This window comes from Sinocyclocheilus anshuiensis, unplaced genomic scaffold, assembly GCF_001515605.1.
Source record: "Sinocyclocheilus anshuiensis isolate Anshui unplaced genomic scaffold, SAMN03320099.WGS_v1.1 scaffold339, whole genome shotgun sequence".
In the NCBI taxonomy this organism is placed as follows: Eukaryota; Metazoa; Chordata; class Actinopteri; order Cypriniformes; family Cyprinidae; genus Sinocyclocheilus; species Sinocyclocheilus anshuiensis.
Window position 1 is genome coordinate 11,605 of NW_015552548.1, and position 19,032 is coordinate 30,636.

General features: G+C 35.8%; 1 protein-coding gene across 2 annotated transcripts; it reads left to right on the forward strand.

The window, feature by feature from the left end:
* Positions 1-6,205: 6,205 nt before the first annotated feature.
* LOC107664301 (nuclear pore complex protein Nup88-like) lies at positions 6,206-18,177 on the forward strand. 2 transcript variants are annotated; one of them, XM_016454828.1, is made up of 17 exons: positions 6,206-6,487; positions 6,575-6,744; positions 6,838-6,963; positions 7,999-8,085; positions 8,267-8,440; positions 9,889-10,069; positions 10,168-10,321; positions 11,699-11,797; positions 11,880-11,970; positions 12,136-12,240; positions 13,360-13,512; positions 13,847-13,972; positions 14,937-15,002; positions 15,261-15,341; positions 15,513-15,639; positions 15,796-15,914; positions 17,888-18,177. In XM_016454828.1, exons 1-17 carry the CDS (start codon positions 6,251-6,253, stop codon positions 17,949-17,951), a joined length of 2,160 nt encoding a protein of 719 aa, XP_016310314.1. In that variant the 5' UTR covers positions 6,206-6,250; the 3' UTR covers positions 17,952-18,177. The 2 variants fall into 2 exon arrangements, with proteins under 2 accessions (XP_016310314.1, XP_016310313.1); XM_016454827.1 differs by having other exon boundaries at positions 6,207-6,487; positions 9,883-10,069.
* The last annotated feature ends 855 nt before the right edge of the window (positions 18,178-19,032 follow it).

Below are 19,032 nucleotides of genomic sequence, written 5' to 3' on the forward strand. Positions count from 1 at the left end.
GATTGACAGATGTCTCGTCCAGTCAGCGGGGAGTAATCCCAAACCAATGGCGCTGTCTCAAACTATACCTACCTCTTCCGGTTTGTCTGATTTGTCGTTGTGTTTTCTGACTTGTTAATTTGTTTTCGGATTTGTCGTTGTGTTTTCTGGCTTGTTATTTTGTTTTCGATTTTGTCATTGTGTTTTCTGACTTGTTATAATGTTTTCTGAATTGTTGTTGTGCTTTCTAAATTGTTATTTTGTTTTTTAGACTTGCATTTGCGTTTGTAATTTGTTATTTTGTTTTCAGAATTGTGATTTGTTTTGCACTTCTCGCCCACCGTAGAATAGTGATGGGCCTCACCAATCACAAGTCCTTAGGAGTTTGACCTCTACGACCCCAGCGCATAACTCTCGTGCACAGCCATTGATAAAGACCATCAATCCATAAGATGCAGATTACAGAGGCTGCATCTGTATTTGCAGTTATAATTCTGATTTTCACCATGCTGCTGCTGTTACAAACACATTTACCATCTGTAACATATCTAATGTGGCCTGCTGAGTTTCAAAAATAGAATTCTGTCAAGGATTGTTAATGTTAACTAAAACTAAACTACTGAAAATTGTTTTTGGTAATTAAAATAATCATGAAAAAATTATAAAATAAACAATAAATAAATATTTATTTAAATATTTATTAGATGAAAAACTTAAATTTAAACTTAAAACACACACACACAAAAATAGAAATATTGTCTTGGCAACTACCTAAAATAAGTTGAATCTGAAGTACTAAAACTACTAAAGCTGACATAAAATTAAGAATTAATTATAATTATAAAAATGAATTATATAAAAACGAAAACTAACGAAATTGACAAAAAAGTAACATTACTACAATTTAAACTAAAATGAAAATGAAAACTGAAAATATAAAAAAAGGCTTATTCAAAAGAACAGTAACTACTATAAAATCATATACATAATAGTCAAACAGCACTGATTATGTCATAATTTATACATGTCATTGCAAACCTGTATGATATTTTTTTATTTCTGTGAATTACGAAAGGAGAAATTTAAAGGAATGTCCTGGCTGCTCTATTAATGAAAGTGAATTGGGACAGAGGCTGTCAAGTTCCATAAATGGCCAAAAAGCACTGGAAAATTACCATGACTATAAACGTCATGCCAATATTGTAAGTCTTCTGAAGCCATACGGTGGCTTTCTGTTTTGAAAATCTCTCTTTACATGCGTCATATACATTTGAAGTCAGTCGTGCCTCCAATGGTTCTCATGTGTCGCCTCGTGAACAATCGTGATGCAAGTCTGAACATGTGCAAGCATGAGCTCGGAGTTTCTTCTCTGCAGACTTTGTGATTGGTTCAATGCTGATTTTTGTCATTTTCTGAGCTTGACACCCTCTGTCCTCATTCACTTTCACTGTATTAAAAAGAGCAGCCAGGACATCTCCTGTTGTGTGTCCACAGATTAAAATAAAGTTGAGTTTAAAGTTTTTTGACATAAAGAACTATTCCTTCAATTTAAGAGTACAATGTGCTGTATATGATGTGTATATCAGATTTTATGAAGACTAGTTTTTTATGACTAGTATTTATGACCTAGTGCAAACATATTTATCCTTAGATTTCCAATAGCATGCTCAGGCTTCCTGCAGGCCTGCAGAGATCTGGTATCAGGCTACAGCAATTTAAGTCTCAGTTGTCATACATCCCAGTCTACATTGACACCGGATCAGTCCCAAATGAGAAACGATTTTCTAAGCTGTAAATGAATGATGCACCTTAGGAGCTCTCATATAACCTTGATGTGTTAAGATCATCTGGGAGAGAGATTTTATGGCTAAACTTGGCGAGTCAGAAAATATTGCAACCATACAAAATGCATTTATAGGAATAGAATACAATGAACACTGACTGCATTACAACGAACCCTTGAAATGCAATGAGTGATATTTAAGAGATAATATACAGTCAGCCGCTCATTATTGCGACTCTTAGACAATCTATATGGGAGGGATGGGGGGCATTAACTATACATATATAAATAACTAACTGAACATGAAATATTAGGGAAGAATTTGATAATTATATTTAGCTTTCAGTTAAGCCTAAAGCTTCAGATAATAAAAATAGCCTATTACATCTATTGTGAAAAAATAGACTATTTAGAATAATAATAAAAAAAATGGCAACAACATGAACACTGCAACGATATAACAATAGTAATTTATTATACTATAAATCACTTTATGCAGTGCTGGTATGGTGCGATTGACCAATCAGAATCAAGTATTCCGAAGACTTGCGTATTAAAACTGATTTTTATATCAAGGGAGGGGAAAATACGCGTTTTTGTCAACACTTTTGTACGCTGGCAAAACTGTAATGAGAAATTAAATGTCAAAATGTGAAGCAGCATATTACTAAAATAGTTGAATTCGTTATTTAGCTACTTTTAATGCACAGAACTTTAACCGCTGACAGTAAATATTTGGGAAACGGTTCCCTTAAGAAATAACGTCTGCACAAAACATACTTTTATCAAGGATGTGAGTCTTTGTAGTGCGTCTGCAGTGCACTGGTCTGCAGCGCTGTATGGGGTAACGTTACAGGATGTATGTGATGGCGTGTAATGCATATAACACGCTACACAAATCACACGAGCAGTCTGATCTACCGCACTGTTTGTTCAAATGACAAGTACAACAGTTGATCAGAGAAAAAAGGACAAGCTTGCAAAGAAACAGCCTGTTAAAGGTCTAAATTGTGTGTGTGAACCGAAGAAATACCTCTTCACTGAGTCGCACGATCTGATTCATTTTTTCTTCATCTTGTAGGAGCTCCCGTAGTTCACTGCTATTGAGGACCCGGTACCCATCTGGGTAAGAGTTCACGTCCCTTTTCTGGGACATTCCGGTCCCTGTGAGGCGCACTAAACAACTCCGTTTGCCAGCCATTTAACTTCCATTTTGCTCACGCTCGGCGCCAAATGTACGTGAACACGGGAGTGGTGCCGGAGAAGCTCTCATCGGCATGAAGGCGCACCACTGACTGTTTGCGAAGACAATGCACGCAGAGACTATGGCACACGTTACAGATTCCTCCAGTTCCGCATTCCACCGCCTGGAGGCGCCACGCCGCAGCACCGACAACGTGCCATACATAACATACAAAATACAGAAATCAGTTACATACGGTCAGTGCTGGCTGGGGGTAACGCAGGTAACACTTTACTTGAAGGGGTGTGCATAAGACTGACATGACACCTTCATAATCATGACATGTAACATGTCATGACTATGAAGGAGGCTTTATGCATGCTTATTCGCTCAGTTATGTCATTTTTAATGCAAATATGACATTATTTGACCTAACCCTACCCCTACCCTTACCCCTAACCATAGCCCATAACAAAGACATCTCAAACAATGTCATATTTGCATTAAAAATGACATAACTGAGCGAATGACACTTAATGACAGTTGTCATAAACATGCATAAAAAACCTTCATATTCATGACATGTGTCATGTCATGATTATGAAGGTGTCATGTCAGTCTTATGCACACCCCTTCAAGTAAACTATAACCGTAACGCATTACAAGTAACGCGTGTTTACGTGATCAGATGACTTTTTTCAAGTAACTAGTAAAGTCATACATTACTTTTTAATTTAGAAGATAAAATATCTGAGTTACTTTTTCAAATAAGTAACGCCAGTTACTTTGTTTCCCATTTATTGAATACAATACAGCTCTCCTGTCCCCATGTTGAGAGAAATCAGGAGTGCAGAGGCGTTGTGTGCGCTGTGTGAACAACATGATGTTACTGTAGTTCTAGACTAAATTTCAACATGTAGCGTACTTATTCGTCTCACTCGCACAAAAACAGATTCAGTATTTCTCAAAATGAAGAAAAACAGTCAAATGCAAACTCAGGACATGACGCAAACATGTTAAATAACACAAATATCCTTTATGTATTTAATTCCATTTTATTAACCAGTATCTTTGCTGCTGCCCTTCAATGATCTATCCATACGAATAAGCAAAAATGACTTTAGATAAACATAACTTTTTGTGAAAAAATTAGGCCAAGCCAGACGAGAAAAAGTAACATATTGCATTACTTTCCATAACTAAGTAATACAATTAGTTACTTGTTTTAGGAAGCAACGCAATATTGTAATTCATTACTTTTAAAAGTAACTCTCCATTAATGTCTTTGCTGCTGACCTTCGACGATCAGCCATAATAATAAGCAAAAATGACTTCTTATAAACATCATTTGTGTTTCTTTTTTATTCTGAAGAGAGAAAAATGAGGCCAAGGCGGATAAGAAAAAGTAACGCAAAAGTAATGTAGTGCATTACGTTTGTTACGGGGCTGACGAGACGTGAGGATCCATGTGCAAAGCTTTATTCTGGAGAAGTGGTCAGAAACGGGCATAAATCAAACATTGGCAAACAGGTATATTGAGGGCAAGACAGCAGAGTAATCCAAAACGGGCGTGGTCGATAAGCGGCTAACAATATCCAGAGGGCTTGACACAAGGGGTTATCCAATAACACGCGCTAGAGTCCAGGCAGGGTGCAAACACAGTCCGAAACAGCAGGCAAAGGGTTAACTCAAGATAAACAGACAATAATCAGGTAACACGGGAAAGCAGGCAAGACAAGACTATGACTAGACTATGGAAACTAGAACTAAATACTTAAACAAGGACAGGGAACTGGCTCCGTAAAGTAGCTATTGCTAGGTGAGTGATATGCGCTTACAATACTCGGCAGTGAATGGTTGTTTGAGTGAGTGTTATATAGTGAATGTGTGATTGGTCACTGCTGTGTGCAATCAGTGCAATGGATGATGGGATATGTAGTCCGGGATGACATACAACAGTTTGTGTAGTGCGAGAGTCAATGTAATGGAAGGGTGACCTCTGGTGGTGATTGAACGGAAGTCCATGGACAGGATTCGTGACAACTTTCCATAAAAAGTAACAAAGTAACATAATTAGTTACTTTTTAGAAATTAACACAATATTGTAAATGCATTACTTTTAAAAGTAACTTTCCCCAACGCTGCATAAGGTGGAGATATTATACGATTGTTTATACAAAGAATAAATTACAATAAGCCGAGTTCTTTATCTTGTGCAAAAAGACAAATATATTATGTATATATTGTTTATAAGCTTAACATAAATAGAATTTTGAGTTTTTCGAAAGAATTTAAGAATTATCTTTAGCTTTTAGCATAGCCTAAGCTTCAGCTATACGAAAAATAGTAGGCTACAATACATGTATTAAGAAAAAAATATATAAAATATAAAAAAACAATAGCAACAATATGAACACTGCAACAATATCAATTTCTATATAATTAATCTGCAGCTTTAAGAAGTATGCTGCTGTCCACACAATAGTGAAATATAATTGGCATATTATTTTTATTATACTCTTTTGTTAACTTACATTTTTTTTATTTTTTTTATTAAGAAGTAGTAGAAGAAGAAGGAATTATTGGACATAAATCGGAATTGTGTAAGTTAAATTTTCCAAACACAAGCCTGAAACCTGCAAAGAACATGTCTGACAAAACATTTCAGTTCAAAAATTAAAAAGAGGAAATAAAAAGAAATTATCTTTTGCTTATAGATTTTGCTTACAACTAAGCCTATATTTACGGCTATTTAATTTTTCAGAGTTGCTCTTGTTAACTAAACTCAAGTATTAAAAATCATTTTCATAAATTAAAATTAAGCTTAAAAATCAAAAGAAAATGTCGAAATTTTTACTTGCCAACTAAATGAAATAAAATAGGCAGAGCTAACAGAGCTAATCATTCATTTAACTTTAACTTAAGTTAACAAACATTTCATATCGTATATTAATTTCCTATTATTAATATCTTCAGTTTCAAAGGGCTGGGTTTTACACAAGTAAAATGATGTAATTATGGTCATTTTCGCAAAATAAACCCAGAGTATGTAGAAAATGTTTTTTTCTAAAAAATATTTGCTAAATTAATAAATTATAAAGTATTATCTAACAACTTTTTATTGTATGTTTAATTTTTCAATATATATTTCTTCTTTCTTTCAATGTGCTACAGCACGGGCTAAAATGACAACGCGCCTTAATAAACTACAAATCCCGGGATGCAACAGGAAAGTTGTAGTCGTGTAGCGCGATCCTATTGGTGGATTTCTCTGACGACTTTATTCTGTGACAGCACGGGAAAACATGGCGTCGTTTGCGGGAGATCGCTGGAGGGAAGCGCTGAAGAACCACGATGTTTTCAGTAAATTACAAGAGAGGCTTAATTTAGAGCCTCAGGGGACAAGCAAAAGAATAGCCAAGAACCTTACGTTTTGTCTGAACGGTGACCTATTCATATGGGACAGTGTTGAGAGTGTGTTTTACACCACAAACCTGCGACAGCTGAACACCGACAGCGACACAGACACTTCTAAATACCAGGTCAGTGCCTTTGAATAGCGTCTGTCTGGTATGTTTATTTCACTGACTACATGTAAATAGCGAGCGATGTCCCGCAACTCTCCGCAGACTCTGCTGTGCATCAACCCGCCGCTGTTTGAGGTGTGTCAGGTGCTCGTCAGCCCCGCGCAGTATCACGTGGCTCTCATCGGTCAGCGGGGAGCGACTATACTGGAGCTGCCTCAGCGCTGGGGCAAGAGGTCAGAGTTCGAGGGTGGCCGCGTCCAGATCAACTGCAAGTGAGTACGCTACGCTTCAGCTTTAGGAGAGCGGCGTTATTCCACCGCAGTGCCCTTCAGGGTCTTTAGTGTTATGTGTTTCCTTTTTTGCAGGACGATTCCTGTGGCTGAACGTTTCTTCACTAGTTCTCCCTCTGTGACTCTCCGACAGGCTGCCTGGTATCCCAGCGAAACTGAGGAGCCTCATCTGGTTTTTCTGACCTCAGATAACACCATCAGGTTGGTATCTGAAATAAATGACTGGCAGAGGTGTTAAAGGGATAGTTCCCCAAAAAATGAAAATCCTGTCATCATTTACTCACCCTCGTGTCTTTCCAAATCAATAAGTCTTTGGTTAATCTTTGAAACACAAATTAAGATATTTGTAATGAAACCCGAGAGGTTTCTGTTCCTCCATTGAAAGTCCAGGCAACCAAAACTTAAAGGGGTCATATGATGCTTTTTTAAAGATCATTGTTTTGTGTATTTGGTGTAACAGAATATGTTGACATGCTTTAATGTTCAAAAAACACATTATTTTTCAAATACTGTACATTATTGTAGGTCCTCTATGCCCCGCCTCTCTCAAACGCTTCGTTTTCTACAAAGTCCCTCCTTCCGACAAGCGCAGTCTGCTCTGATTGGCCAGCTGACCCAGTGCATTGTGATTGGCCGAACACCGCAAGCACTCGTCGGATATGTAAAAAGGAAAACTTGAAATCGCATCATATGACCCCTTTAAAAGATCCAACGAAGGTTATAAAGGCATCATAAAACAAATCCATAGTAATCGAACAGTTTAATCTACCACTTTATATGATGAACAGATTCAATTTAAGGCACATTAAAAGTTATTTCCATATTTTAGGAAAGCTATATTTGTTTTTTATTATTATTATTTTTTTTGTAAAATTAATTTAAAAGTATTGAAGATCTGTTAGAAGTTGCATTTCAAACTTTGTAGTGTTGCTAATACAGCGTGTGCTCCCTAGACAGTTACATTTAGAGAAGATATATGTATTGCGTTCTCTTCGATTTGTCTTTACTTGGTGTGTAATGTCTTAATTTGACCTTCTTAAAACCTGCAGAAACCATTTATAACTTTTTTGTATATCTTAATTTGTGTCTCAAATTTTAAAGTCTTATAGGTTTGGAACGACATAAGGTTGTGTAAACGATGACAATGTTTTTAAGTGAAATAGCTCTTTAAAGATCTCTCTCTCTCTGAACAGTAGAATTACTGTTGCTTGTACAAAGAATGTATGTTTTCCACAGACTTTACAATCTTAAGGAGCCACAGTCCCCTGCCAAAGTTTTATCTGTGTCTCAGGTAGACGAGGAAAGCATTGTTCATACAAGAGGGTAAGTTTGACTGTTTTCTTCCAAACGATCATTTAATTTTACTAGATGGAATTGCTAGAAGCTATCGGTAATCTGCTTGGATCTAAAAATGAGGTGTTAAGAAATAAATTAACAGATATATTATGGACAAAATAACTGTGTTGTTGTGATGTTGAATTAAAGAAGTCACGCTCTTTTATAGACGCTCCTATGCAGCATCTCTGGGGGAGACGGCTGTGGCGTTTGACTTCGGACCACTGGCGGATTCTCCTCATCTGAGCGGTCTGCGTATAAAGGCAGAGCTGCTGGTGTATCCACTGTACATTCTGTATGGGAATGGAGAGACGTTTCTGAGCTATATTTCTCTCACACACCGGTAACAAACACATGTCTATGACCCTGTCATGATGCGATGACTATACTCCGTATTAACAAAAAAGTGAAAATCTAAATGATATAAATCCATACAACTGCCGTACAGTATTATAATCGATATAGGTGAATCTCAATTCAGGTCAAAAACAAAAGAAGGAAATGTTATTTTATTTTTTTTAGTGTTGATATTGTTAACTGAAACTTTACATTTTTATTTTTCATTAACTAAAATAAAGCAGAAATAAAATTACATATATTAGGTGAAAAATGTCAACTTAAATGGAAATGAGAAATTTTGCTTTGGCAACTAACTGAAATAAAATAATTTAAAATTACTATATAAAACTGAAATAAATATATATTAAAGCTAATTAGAAATAGAAAAAAAAACCTAATAAAAATGGCAAGTTCAAAGAAAATGATTAAAACGGAATTTGAAAACCAAAAATATAAAAATAAAAGCTAATTCCAAGTATTTAATGTACTAAAAGTGTAAAAATAATAGTATAAATAATCTTAATATAAATCCTTTTTTTTTTTTGCATTTTGACATTGTTATGACAATTATGGAAGCTTCCCCGAGTTTTGCATTAGTGATGTGAAAAAAACAAATCATATGATGTACATATTCAAAATAAAATGGAAACATATTTTGAATATATACATTATAGTATTTATTGTACTGTCTTTAAGACTAATAGGAATAAAAAAAAATAGTAAATTGTCTGGTCACGTTATGGTAATGAGTAAAATGTGTAATAATGTATATAAATGTATAATGAATATTTTTCCTGATGTTAACACAGATGCCTCATTTGCTTTTAATTTAATTAAAAAAATAATAATTTAAGTTTCTGTACTTATTTGCAATGTTCCCTCTAATTGTTTTTCTTGCTGAGCAAAACTTTTTCTCTTTTGGGCGGACATTTCGGCCACCTGAGCAAAAATATTCTTTATACCAGACCTGTACAGCGCGCACACAAAAAGTGTAACTTTTAACTTTAATGTGCTATTTATATTTGATTTGACCCTTAATTTTAGGTTACATGAGAAAAAAATTTTTACAGTGCTGTTACAGTGCTGTTACCAAGAAATACAAAAAAAAACCACGCAGAACAGTTCACTTCTTTATAATAATATAATATGAAAAAATTGAGTTATTGCTCATGAATTCCCTTTTTGAGGTCAATTATTTATTAGGCTTATAATTATATAATATAATATAGTATAATATAATATTAAAAAAAAACATTTTCAATAAATATTTTCAAGAACGTGAACGTGAACTCTTACATAGTTATCTAAACATCCCCATGTATTAGAGCTTTCCCAGCTCTCATTTGTTGTGGATATATCCTTTTTAGTTCCTTGTCACAATTAATGATTTCTTAATGTGAAGCCTGTCAAGAGAGCTGCTCTATTGATCTTCCGTCTTTCTCTTAGTGTCAGTAATTTAGGGAAGACGATGGGCCCATTACCCATGTACCCCGCAGCAGAAGATAACTATGGCTATGACGCGTGTGCTGTGCTCTGCCTGCCTTGTGTGCCAAACATCCTGGTTATTGCCACTGAATCAGGAATGCTGTACCACTGTGTGGTGCTGGAGGCAGAGGAAGAGGAGGATGGCGGAGTAAGACAGACAGAATTCAGTCATTCCATCCCACAGTTCATCAAATGCAGCTTGTCCAGTGTGCGAGATGCTGAGCCCCTGTGTTTCTGTGCATTCAGGCTGTAGAGAGATGGTCCAGAGGCTCAGAGACGGTGCCTTCGCTTTATGTGTTTGAGTGTGTGGAGCTGGAACTGACACTCAAACTGGCTGCTGGGGAGGAGGAAGAGGAGATTACAGAGTCAGATTTCACCTGTCCAATCAGATTACACCGAGGTGACAAGCACTCACCACACACAGAGACTACATCCTAATTTAAATACTTATATTACATCGTAATATGTACTTTGATGGTGATGAGAATCAGATTGCTTTTGGGTATGTAGTAGTATGTCATAAAATTATACAGGGCTTCTGCGGGGCATTGAAAAGAAATAAAAGTCATTAAATGGATTTAGCGAAAATGAAGGCCTTAAATAGCATTAAAAATAATTAAATTGTATTCCTACAGGCATTAAAAGTTTTTAGATGGTTTTGAAGAAAAATAATATTAACACGTTTATTTTGAATGTAGCCTTCATAATTAATAAGCTAACTTTTTAAAGTTGGAAAGAAATGGGGAAGTGCAACTGAGCAATTTTGGCGAGAATGATTCCGATTTTATTACATTCAGTGTAAATGATGATTGATAATGAATAATGTATTGACAGTAACAAGGCCACGCAAGTCTGTGTGTGAGAGAGAGACTCTCGTGGAGAAATAGAAACAAATTTTTTGTTTGAAACATATGATATAACCTAGTTAAGCAACATGAGACAGCCAAGAGAGTGCTGTTTCCAGAATATCAGCACGATTACAGATTTGACACAATCAGAGCAGACTGCGCTTGTCAAAGTGACAGTAACAAGGCCACGCAAGTCTGTGTGTGAGAGAGAGAGACTCTCTTGGAGAAATCGAAACAAATTTTTTGTTTGAAACATATGATATAACCTAGTTAAGCAACATGAGACAGCCAAGAGAGTGCTGTTTCCAGAATATCAGCACGATTACAGATTTGACACAATCAGAGCAGACTGCGCTTGTCAAAGGAGGGGGCTTTGTTGAAAACGACGTGTTTGAGAGAGGCGGGGCATAGAGGACCTACAATAATGTACAGTATTTGAAAAATAATGTGTTTTTTGAATATTAAAGCATGTCAACATATTCTGTTACACCAAATACACAAAATAATGATCTTTAAAAAAGCATCATATGACTCCTTTAAAATATATTCACATAAAAAAAAAACAGTTATTTTGAATTGAAATAATATTTCTCAATATTACTATTACTGCAGCCTTGGTGAGCAGAAGACACTTCTTTCAAAAACATTAAAAGACCTGTAGTGTGTGTAAAATTGTAATCTATTGACAGCCCATATATGTGTGTGTGTATATATATATATATATATAAAATCAAAAAATGCTGCTTAATAATTTTGTGGAAACTAATATATTTTTTTCTGAATTCTTTGGTGATTGGAAAGTATAAAATTTATTTGATGCAATGTTTTGTAATATTACAAATGTTGTTACTGTCATTTTTTTTTTAAATAATTTAATGCACCCTTGCTGAATAAAAGTATGAATTTTTGTCCAAAACTTTCTGTTTCAGACCCTCTGTGTCAGCACAGGTACCACTGCACACATGAGGCCGGTGTACACAGTGTAGGACTCATCTGGTTCAAAAAACTTCACAAGTTTCTGGAGTCTGGCGAGTATAACCTTTACTTGCAACATTTAAATATTTACGATTACAGAGTTTGAAGAACTCAGTTTGTGTGTTTTATGTGCAGATGAGGAGGATAAAGACAGTCTGCAGGAGCTGGCAGCAGAGCAGCGCTGCATAGTGGAGCACATCCTGTGCACCAGACCTCTCGCTAACAGGTAGAAGAACGCTCACAGGAAGCGACAGTTAAAGCTAAAACCCAGATCTCTTGTAAACAAAAGCCCAATTTGCAGATGTTTAAGAAAACCTTAAGGGACAATGAGTAAGCGCCGTAGATTACTGGTGCTTATTAAAATTCTCCTCTTGTATTATCTCTCTCTCAGTTTGCCGGCTCCTGTTCGTGGGTTTTGGATAGTGTCAGACCTGTCCCTGGGAGCCACCATGATCTGCATCACGAGTACCTACGAGTGTCTCCTGCTCCCTCTGCTGTATGTGACAAGCACACTCTGGCTCTTTCCCTCTTTATTAGGTCAGGGTTTCCCAAATGGATGTTTGTGAGGGAATTTCAGGGGCTGTGTTAGTTGATGAAAAGCTAATGAATTATATCGAACGTAAAATTAAAATAAATAAATGAGGTGAACGATTTTCGTAATATAGCTTTATGCAATTATCAAATCAAAGACTGCAGTTTAATTAAACAACTGTCTGATGTGCTGCTTGTTTCTGAGTGAAGCATTCAGTTTATTTCAGTATAATTATCAGGGCCTGTATTCATGAAAATTCTTAGTGCAAAGAGTTGCTCCTAGTGACAAAATTATAAGAAAATTCTTAGAAAAAAGGGGGCGTTTCCCCTTAGAATTAAAGAGTTAATAAGACACTACAGAAGAGATGTGCAGGGATCATGTTTGTGACTGATCTTATTGGAGGCACCACAACATCTCTCTCTCTCTCTCTCTCTGTGTGTGTGTGTGTGTGTGATTAGGGTAAAATAGGAAATAAAAAAGACCCTATTTAAGAACGCTCTATTTATTTATTTTTTCTTCTTGGACAACCAATCACAGTTTTCCAAAGATTGTGTCATACCTAGCAACAGGGTCAGCCCCGCCTCCTCACTAAGATGAAAGTTTTTATCTTTTCCTCGCTCGGAGTTACTCTCAGATTGGTCCTGAATCACTCTTAAGCTAAGATTCCTAGTTAGACATTTTTAAGCTAAATTAGGATCTCTCTGAGAGGATTCTTAGAAGCTTTAAGAATACCGACATAGATTATTATTTGTTTATATTTTATTAAAAAAAAAAAGTATTTGATTTCTGTCAACATTGTATTTGTCTTCATTTGTATAATTAGTGTTAAATCATACTAATAATAATAATTATCAACATCAGATAATATGCAAATGTGTTGTTAAATTATTGAAATACTAACTTAAAATCTCAGGGGTTGCGTCAAGTAAATATTTTACGGGGTTTATATATTTTAAGGGGTTCAGCTGACAAAAACGTTTGGGAATCCTTGTGTTAGATTATAGTTGAAAGTAAATTACTTGCTATCTGTTTTTTATGATTTTATCTGATTATATAAGATTTTCTTTTTAAATGTCCGATTAGAAGCTCTATTCGTCCACCGTCCCCTCCATTGCTCTGCTCTCATCCGGGGGCGGGGTCAGGAAGCTCTCCTCTGCGTGGATTGGCTGAAGACTCCTTTGAACAGCATATTCGCAACATCCTGGCACGCAGCTCAACCAATCCATTAATGCTGAGGTAAAATGTGACTGCTTATATTAAGTTTCATTTTTTAAAAGCAGCTAAAACTAACTTAAGATGGTTTTACATGGTTCTAAATGATTGATCACCTGCACTATCTGCTGGAAGACCTGGTCTTGACCTGCTAGATCATCCTGGTCTAACCCGTTAGGGCTGGTAGACCATCTTGAACCAGCAACAAACCACCTACCATTTTCAATAATGCAGCTTAAGCACATCAAAATGTTTTATTGCATTATATTACACTGGTTTGTAATATAAAGCTTTATGAATGGACATTACCGAGGCTGTTACATTCTTATGTGTGTGGTGTTTTGTGTGTGTATTTTAGGGCGGGTGATAAGGACTCGTCTCCTCCTCCTCCAGAATGTCTGCAGCTGTTGAGCAGAGCCACACAAGTGTTCAGAGAGGAGTACATCCTCAAACTAGGCCTGGCTCATGAAGAAATGCAGAGAAGGTACAAGATATAATGGTTTTAGGTCAATTTTATTAACAGCTGATATTACTGAAAATTATTTTAATGAGCAGTAGTGTACATCTAAATATGCTTAAGGGTGTGGGGTCACTATTTTTTTCTTAGCGTGTGTGTGTATAAAAATATATCAAGGATGCAGTAAAACCTATTGTTTTTTGTTTTTTTTAGAATCATTTTTTTTTCTCATTATGACAGTTTTTAGAAAAAACAGGCACATCTTCCACAATCAGATCAATATTGTACAATAAATAAACTGCAAATATGTAAAGCATGTGTAATATAAAACTGTAAATAGAATAGAAAATTAGAAGTTAGGAATAGAAGTTTGGGCTCAGTAAGATTTATTTATTCTAAAATGAATATTTTTATTCAGCTAGGATGCATTAAATTGATCAAAAGTGACAGTAAAAATTTGTAAAAAGTTAGAATATTTCTATTTCAAATAACTGCTGTTCTTTTAAACTTTATATTCATCAAAGAATCCTGAAAAAAAGTATCACACTTTTCACAAAAATATTAGGCAGCCCAACTGTTTTCAACTTTAATAATGAATGTTTCTTGAGCAGCAAATCAGAATATTATAATGATTTCTGAACACTTAAGGCTCACTGAAAATTCAGCTTTGCCATTACACAAATAAATTAAATTTAAAAATATGTTAAAACGGTTGTTTTATAATGTATTATTTCAACATTTTTACAACAAATGTACTGTAGTATTTCCATTTGCACCATGGTATCAATGCAGTTCTATTTTCCAGTCATAGCACTTAATGCTCTAATTTAAATCTGAATATGAATTATGCTCAGTGGAGTATAAAATTAACTATAGTTTTGTTCTACATAAACAGCTTAATATAAAATTTCATCATTAGTAGTGTGAAATTGTTGCAGTCCATGTAACAACACAGCTGTGATAATTCATTACATTATTGTTCCCTTTTCAGAGTAAAGCTCCTGACCAGCCAGAAGAATAAGCAGCTGGAGGATCTTGCTCTTTGTAGAGAAGAGAGGTGACCACAGCTTTGCCTGAATAACACTAATCACAACCACACATACAGAAACACATTTAGCTCAGTTGAGTCGCTGGGAAGAACTAAATGTATGAGTACTACAAATAGAGCAAAACCTCATGTTATTATAGTGTAGTATAATAATATGTAGTGTGGTAGACAGTGGAAATATATGAGTGGGCTCAGAACGAAAGTGTCATTAATGCTGTGGTTTACTGCGGTAGGTGCCTATGCTAAAGATGTGATGGTGTGTTGTAGAAAAAACCTGAGGGAGGCTGCGGAGCGGCTGGCTGATAAATATGAAGATGCCAAGTATCATCAGGAAGCCATCATGAACAGGTTCACCTTTCTTTGAATTTAGTTAAATAGAAAATTTTTGAAATGGGCATGTTTTTCTGAACTCAAAACTTCCTCTTCAGTTAAAAAAAAAAAAAAAATTTATTGTAACTAAACTGCAACCACGTGTGTGTGTGTGTGTGTGTGTGTGTGTGTGTATATATATATATATAGAGTAAAACAGGTTTTGGGAAGTCTGCGGAGTCAACTTCCTGTGCTGTCAGACAGTGAGAAGGACATGAGAAAGGAACTGCAAACCATCCACGATCAGCTCCGTCACCTTGACAACGGCATTAAACAGGTCTGTTTAATGCTGTTGTCAGTCTTATATTTACGCTGCTTCACTGTGTATCCTAGTTAAAGCCTAGTTTGTTTTGGCAGTGTTCCTCTGTTGCCATGAGAAGAGCAGATGTATGTCATTTCCTCAGTGTCATTGTGTGCTGTAATGTGTTGTCAGGTGAACATGAAGAAGGAATATCAGAAGAAGCAGATGAATACAGGAGCATCTCCGGCTCGCTCCAGTCTCACACTCAATGCCCACCAGAGGAAGTGTGTCCAGGGAGTGCTGAAAGAACAGTATGTACAGAGAGTTACCACCTGCTTTCACTTCACACATACACCAAAGCACCAAATGCCAGTGCTAGTATGCACCATTCATACTGTAAAGTGATAAGCATATATTAGACAACGCTTTACAGAGGTCTGTTGTTGGACCATGACCATCTCTTATCTCTGTGTGATCAGGTCATATTATACCCACAACCAAAAGAAAAATAGAAATGACACATTGTTTTTTTAGAACCATGACAGTGTTCTACAAGACTGCAAAAACAGAATTGTCTGGAGCTAATGTTACTGTTACACAGAAGAAAATCCCTGTTACTGTTACGCAGAAGAGTCATTCCTGTTAAAGGGGTCATATGATGCGATTTCAATTTTTCCTTTGGAGTGTTACAAGCTCTTGGTGCATAAAGAATAATGTTCTTTTTAGCAGCATCATATGACCTCTTTAATTTTACACACAAAAAAATCCCAGTTACTGTTACGCAGAAGAGTCATTCCTGTTACTTTTACACACAAAAAATCCCAGTTACTGTTACAATATAGACTCATTCCTGTTACTATTATGCAAAAAAACTAATCCCTGTTACTGTTAGGGCTGGGATAATAAATCGATGCATCGCGAATCGAGAAATGATTCTGCATCGATTCTGAAATTTCCCGAAGGCACCGCGATTCTCTCTTGAATCGATTCTGAGCTTAGTTTTTAACAGCAGATGGCACTGCGTGCTGTAGAAATAGCCGTATTCTGCTTGCTTCCAGTTCCTTACACACGCACCACTTGAACCTAAAATAATCATTCATAAAGTTCAAAAAGGTTGAAGCGAATTACAAGGATGTTCACAGTGGGCTGTGTTTACATTAATCTTGCATCATAAAAGCCGATGTGCAAGTACATTTAACCACTTACATTACTCAGCCAAACGCACAAGCGCTCTTCGTGAGCATTTGAGTGTGCGGTTAAAAACTAGCCTAGAGCGCCATCTGCTGTTAAAAACTAAGCTCAGAATCGATTCGAGAGAGAATCACGATGCATTCCGAAAATCTCAGAATCGATCCACGAATCGATTTATTGTCCCAGCCCTAGTTACTGTTACACAGAAGACTCATTCCTGTTACTGTTACGCAAAAAACAAATCCCTTTTACACAGAAGACTCATTCCTGTTATGCAAAAACTCATGTTACTGTAATGCAAAAGATAACAAATCCCTGTTACTTTTACACAGAAGACTCATTCCTGTTACTGTTACGCAAAAAGAAACACATCCCTGTTATCATTACCCAAAAGTCTCATCTGTTACTGTTCTGCAAAAAACTAAAATCCCTGTTACTTTTACACAGTAGACTCATTCCTGTTACGCAAAAAAAAAACAAATCCCTGTTATTGTTACACAGAAGACTCATTCCTGTTAGTTCCATAAAAATACAAATCCCTGTTGCTGTTACACAGAAGACTCGTTCCTGTTACGCAAAAATTAATCCCCGTTATTGTTACACAGAATGCTCATTCCTGTTACGCAAAAAACACATCACTGTTACACAAGACTCATTCCTGTTACTGATATGCGGGGAAAAAAATTCCTGTTACTGTTACACAGTAGACTCATTCCTGTTAATGTTATGCAAACATTGTTAGTGTTACCCAAAAGTCTCATCCGTTACTGTTATGCAAAAAATAAACAAATCCGTTACTGCCACAAAAAAACTGTTACCATAATGCGCAAAAAAAACTTAACCCTGATACTGTAATGCGCAAAAAAATTGTAATGTAAAGGAAAACTTATACACATTTACATGTATGTATGTTATTTGTATCTTTTTAATTGTATAGTCAAATAAGAATCAACTAAAAGTAAAATTCTCCAAAGAGAATTGGAGGGGGATCCTACTTTTTTTTTTTTTTTTAACACATTTTATCACATATTAGATATGTATTTGACACTTGTGTTAGTCCAGTGATCCTGAACTGCTTGGTTCTGTCCTGCAGGGGAGAGCACATCGCTGGCATGATGAAGCAGATCAAGGACGTTAAGAACCATTTCAGTTTCTGACCATCAGCAATCAACAGTCTTCAGAGGCTACAGAAGAGCCAAATAGCATCTTCGTAGAGCTCCTTTAAAGGACAGTACTTGACCCAAACCTCTCACATTCAGAAGTTCTTGAAGAAGAAAATTGCTGGGATTTTGGTATAAACTAGTTTGTCTATTTTTTTTTTTTTTTATAAGTAGTATGTACATGTACACATCTCCTTGACAATAAAGAGTTTTGTACATTGAAGTGACTCTTTCCTTTATATGCTGCTGTGAGAGTTTATCAGCTGTGAGACAGTAGTGTTGGGCATTGGGGTTATTTCCTGAACTGAGACTATGGCTTATCTGAAGAGGTCATGCTGGATATTAAGACTTCTCCCTCTTTTCCTTCCCTCCTCTAATCACAAGGTGGAATGTGACGATGGAAGAGATCATGTCAAGAACAAGGAGCTTGTACATTTACTGTAGTGGAGGGAAGGAATGTCCCGGGTTCAGTACACGTTGAGCTCTACCAACAGTGTCTGCTGTTTACTACCAAAGTTCATTTTGTACGCTGTCAACGTTTCAATTTTGACTGTCAAAATTTTTCTCAATTTTGGCCTGTCAATTTCCACTTTTTTCTCATTATCTCACAATTTTAACTTTTTTTCCCCCTCAATTTCAGCTTATGTCTGTTCCGCCATCTCAGTTATGACTGTCAGTTGACTTTATTTAATAATTTTGACTGTCAAAGTCATTATGAGATAAAAAGTCAGTTATGACAACTTGATACTCATTCATAGAAAGTAATATTTTGTCATTTGATTCGTCAATTTTAACTCATTAAGTCAGCTCATAATTTTGACTTTTTGTCTCATAATTGACTATTTCAATTTTGACTAATAATAATGACTTTTTCATAATATTGACTTTGAAAACTTTTTTTTTTTCTGTTTTGGTTCATGTCAATTTGAACTTTTTCTCATAATTATGCCATTTTTCTCAATTTCGATTTATGTCAATTATAACTTGTCATAATTTTGATTTACCAAAGCATGACTCACATTTATGTGTTGGAAATTATATTACACTGTTAAATGTAAACATTAAAACATCAAATGCG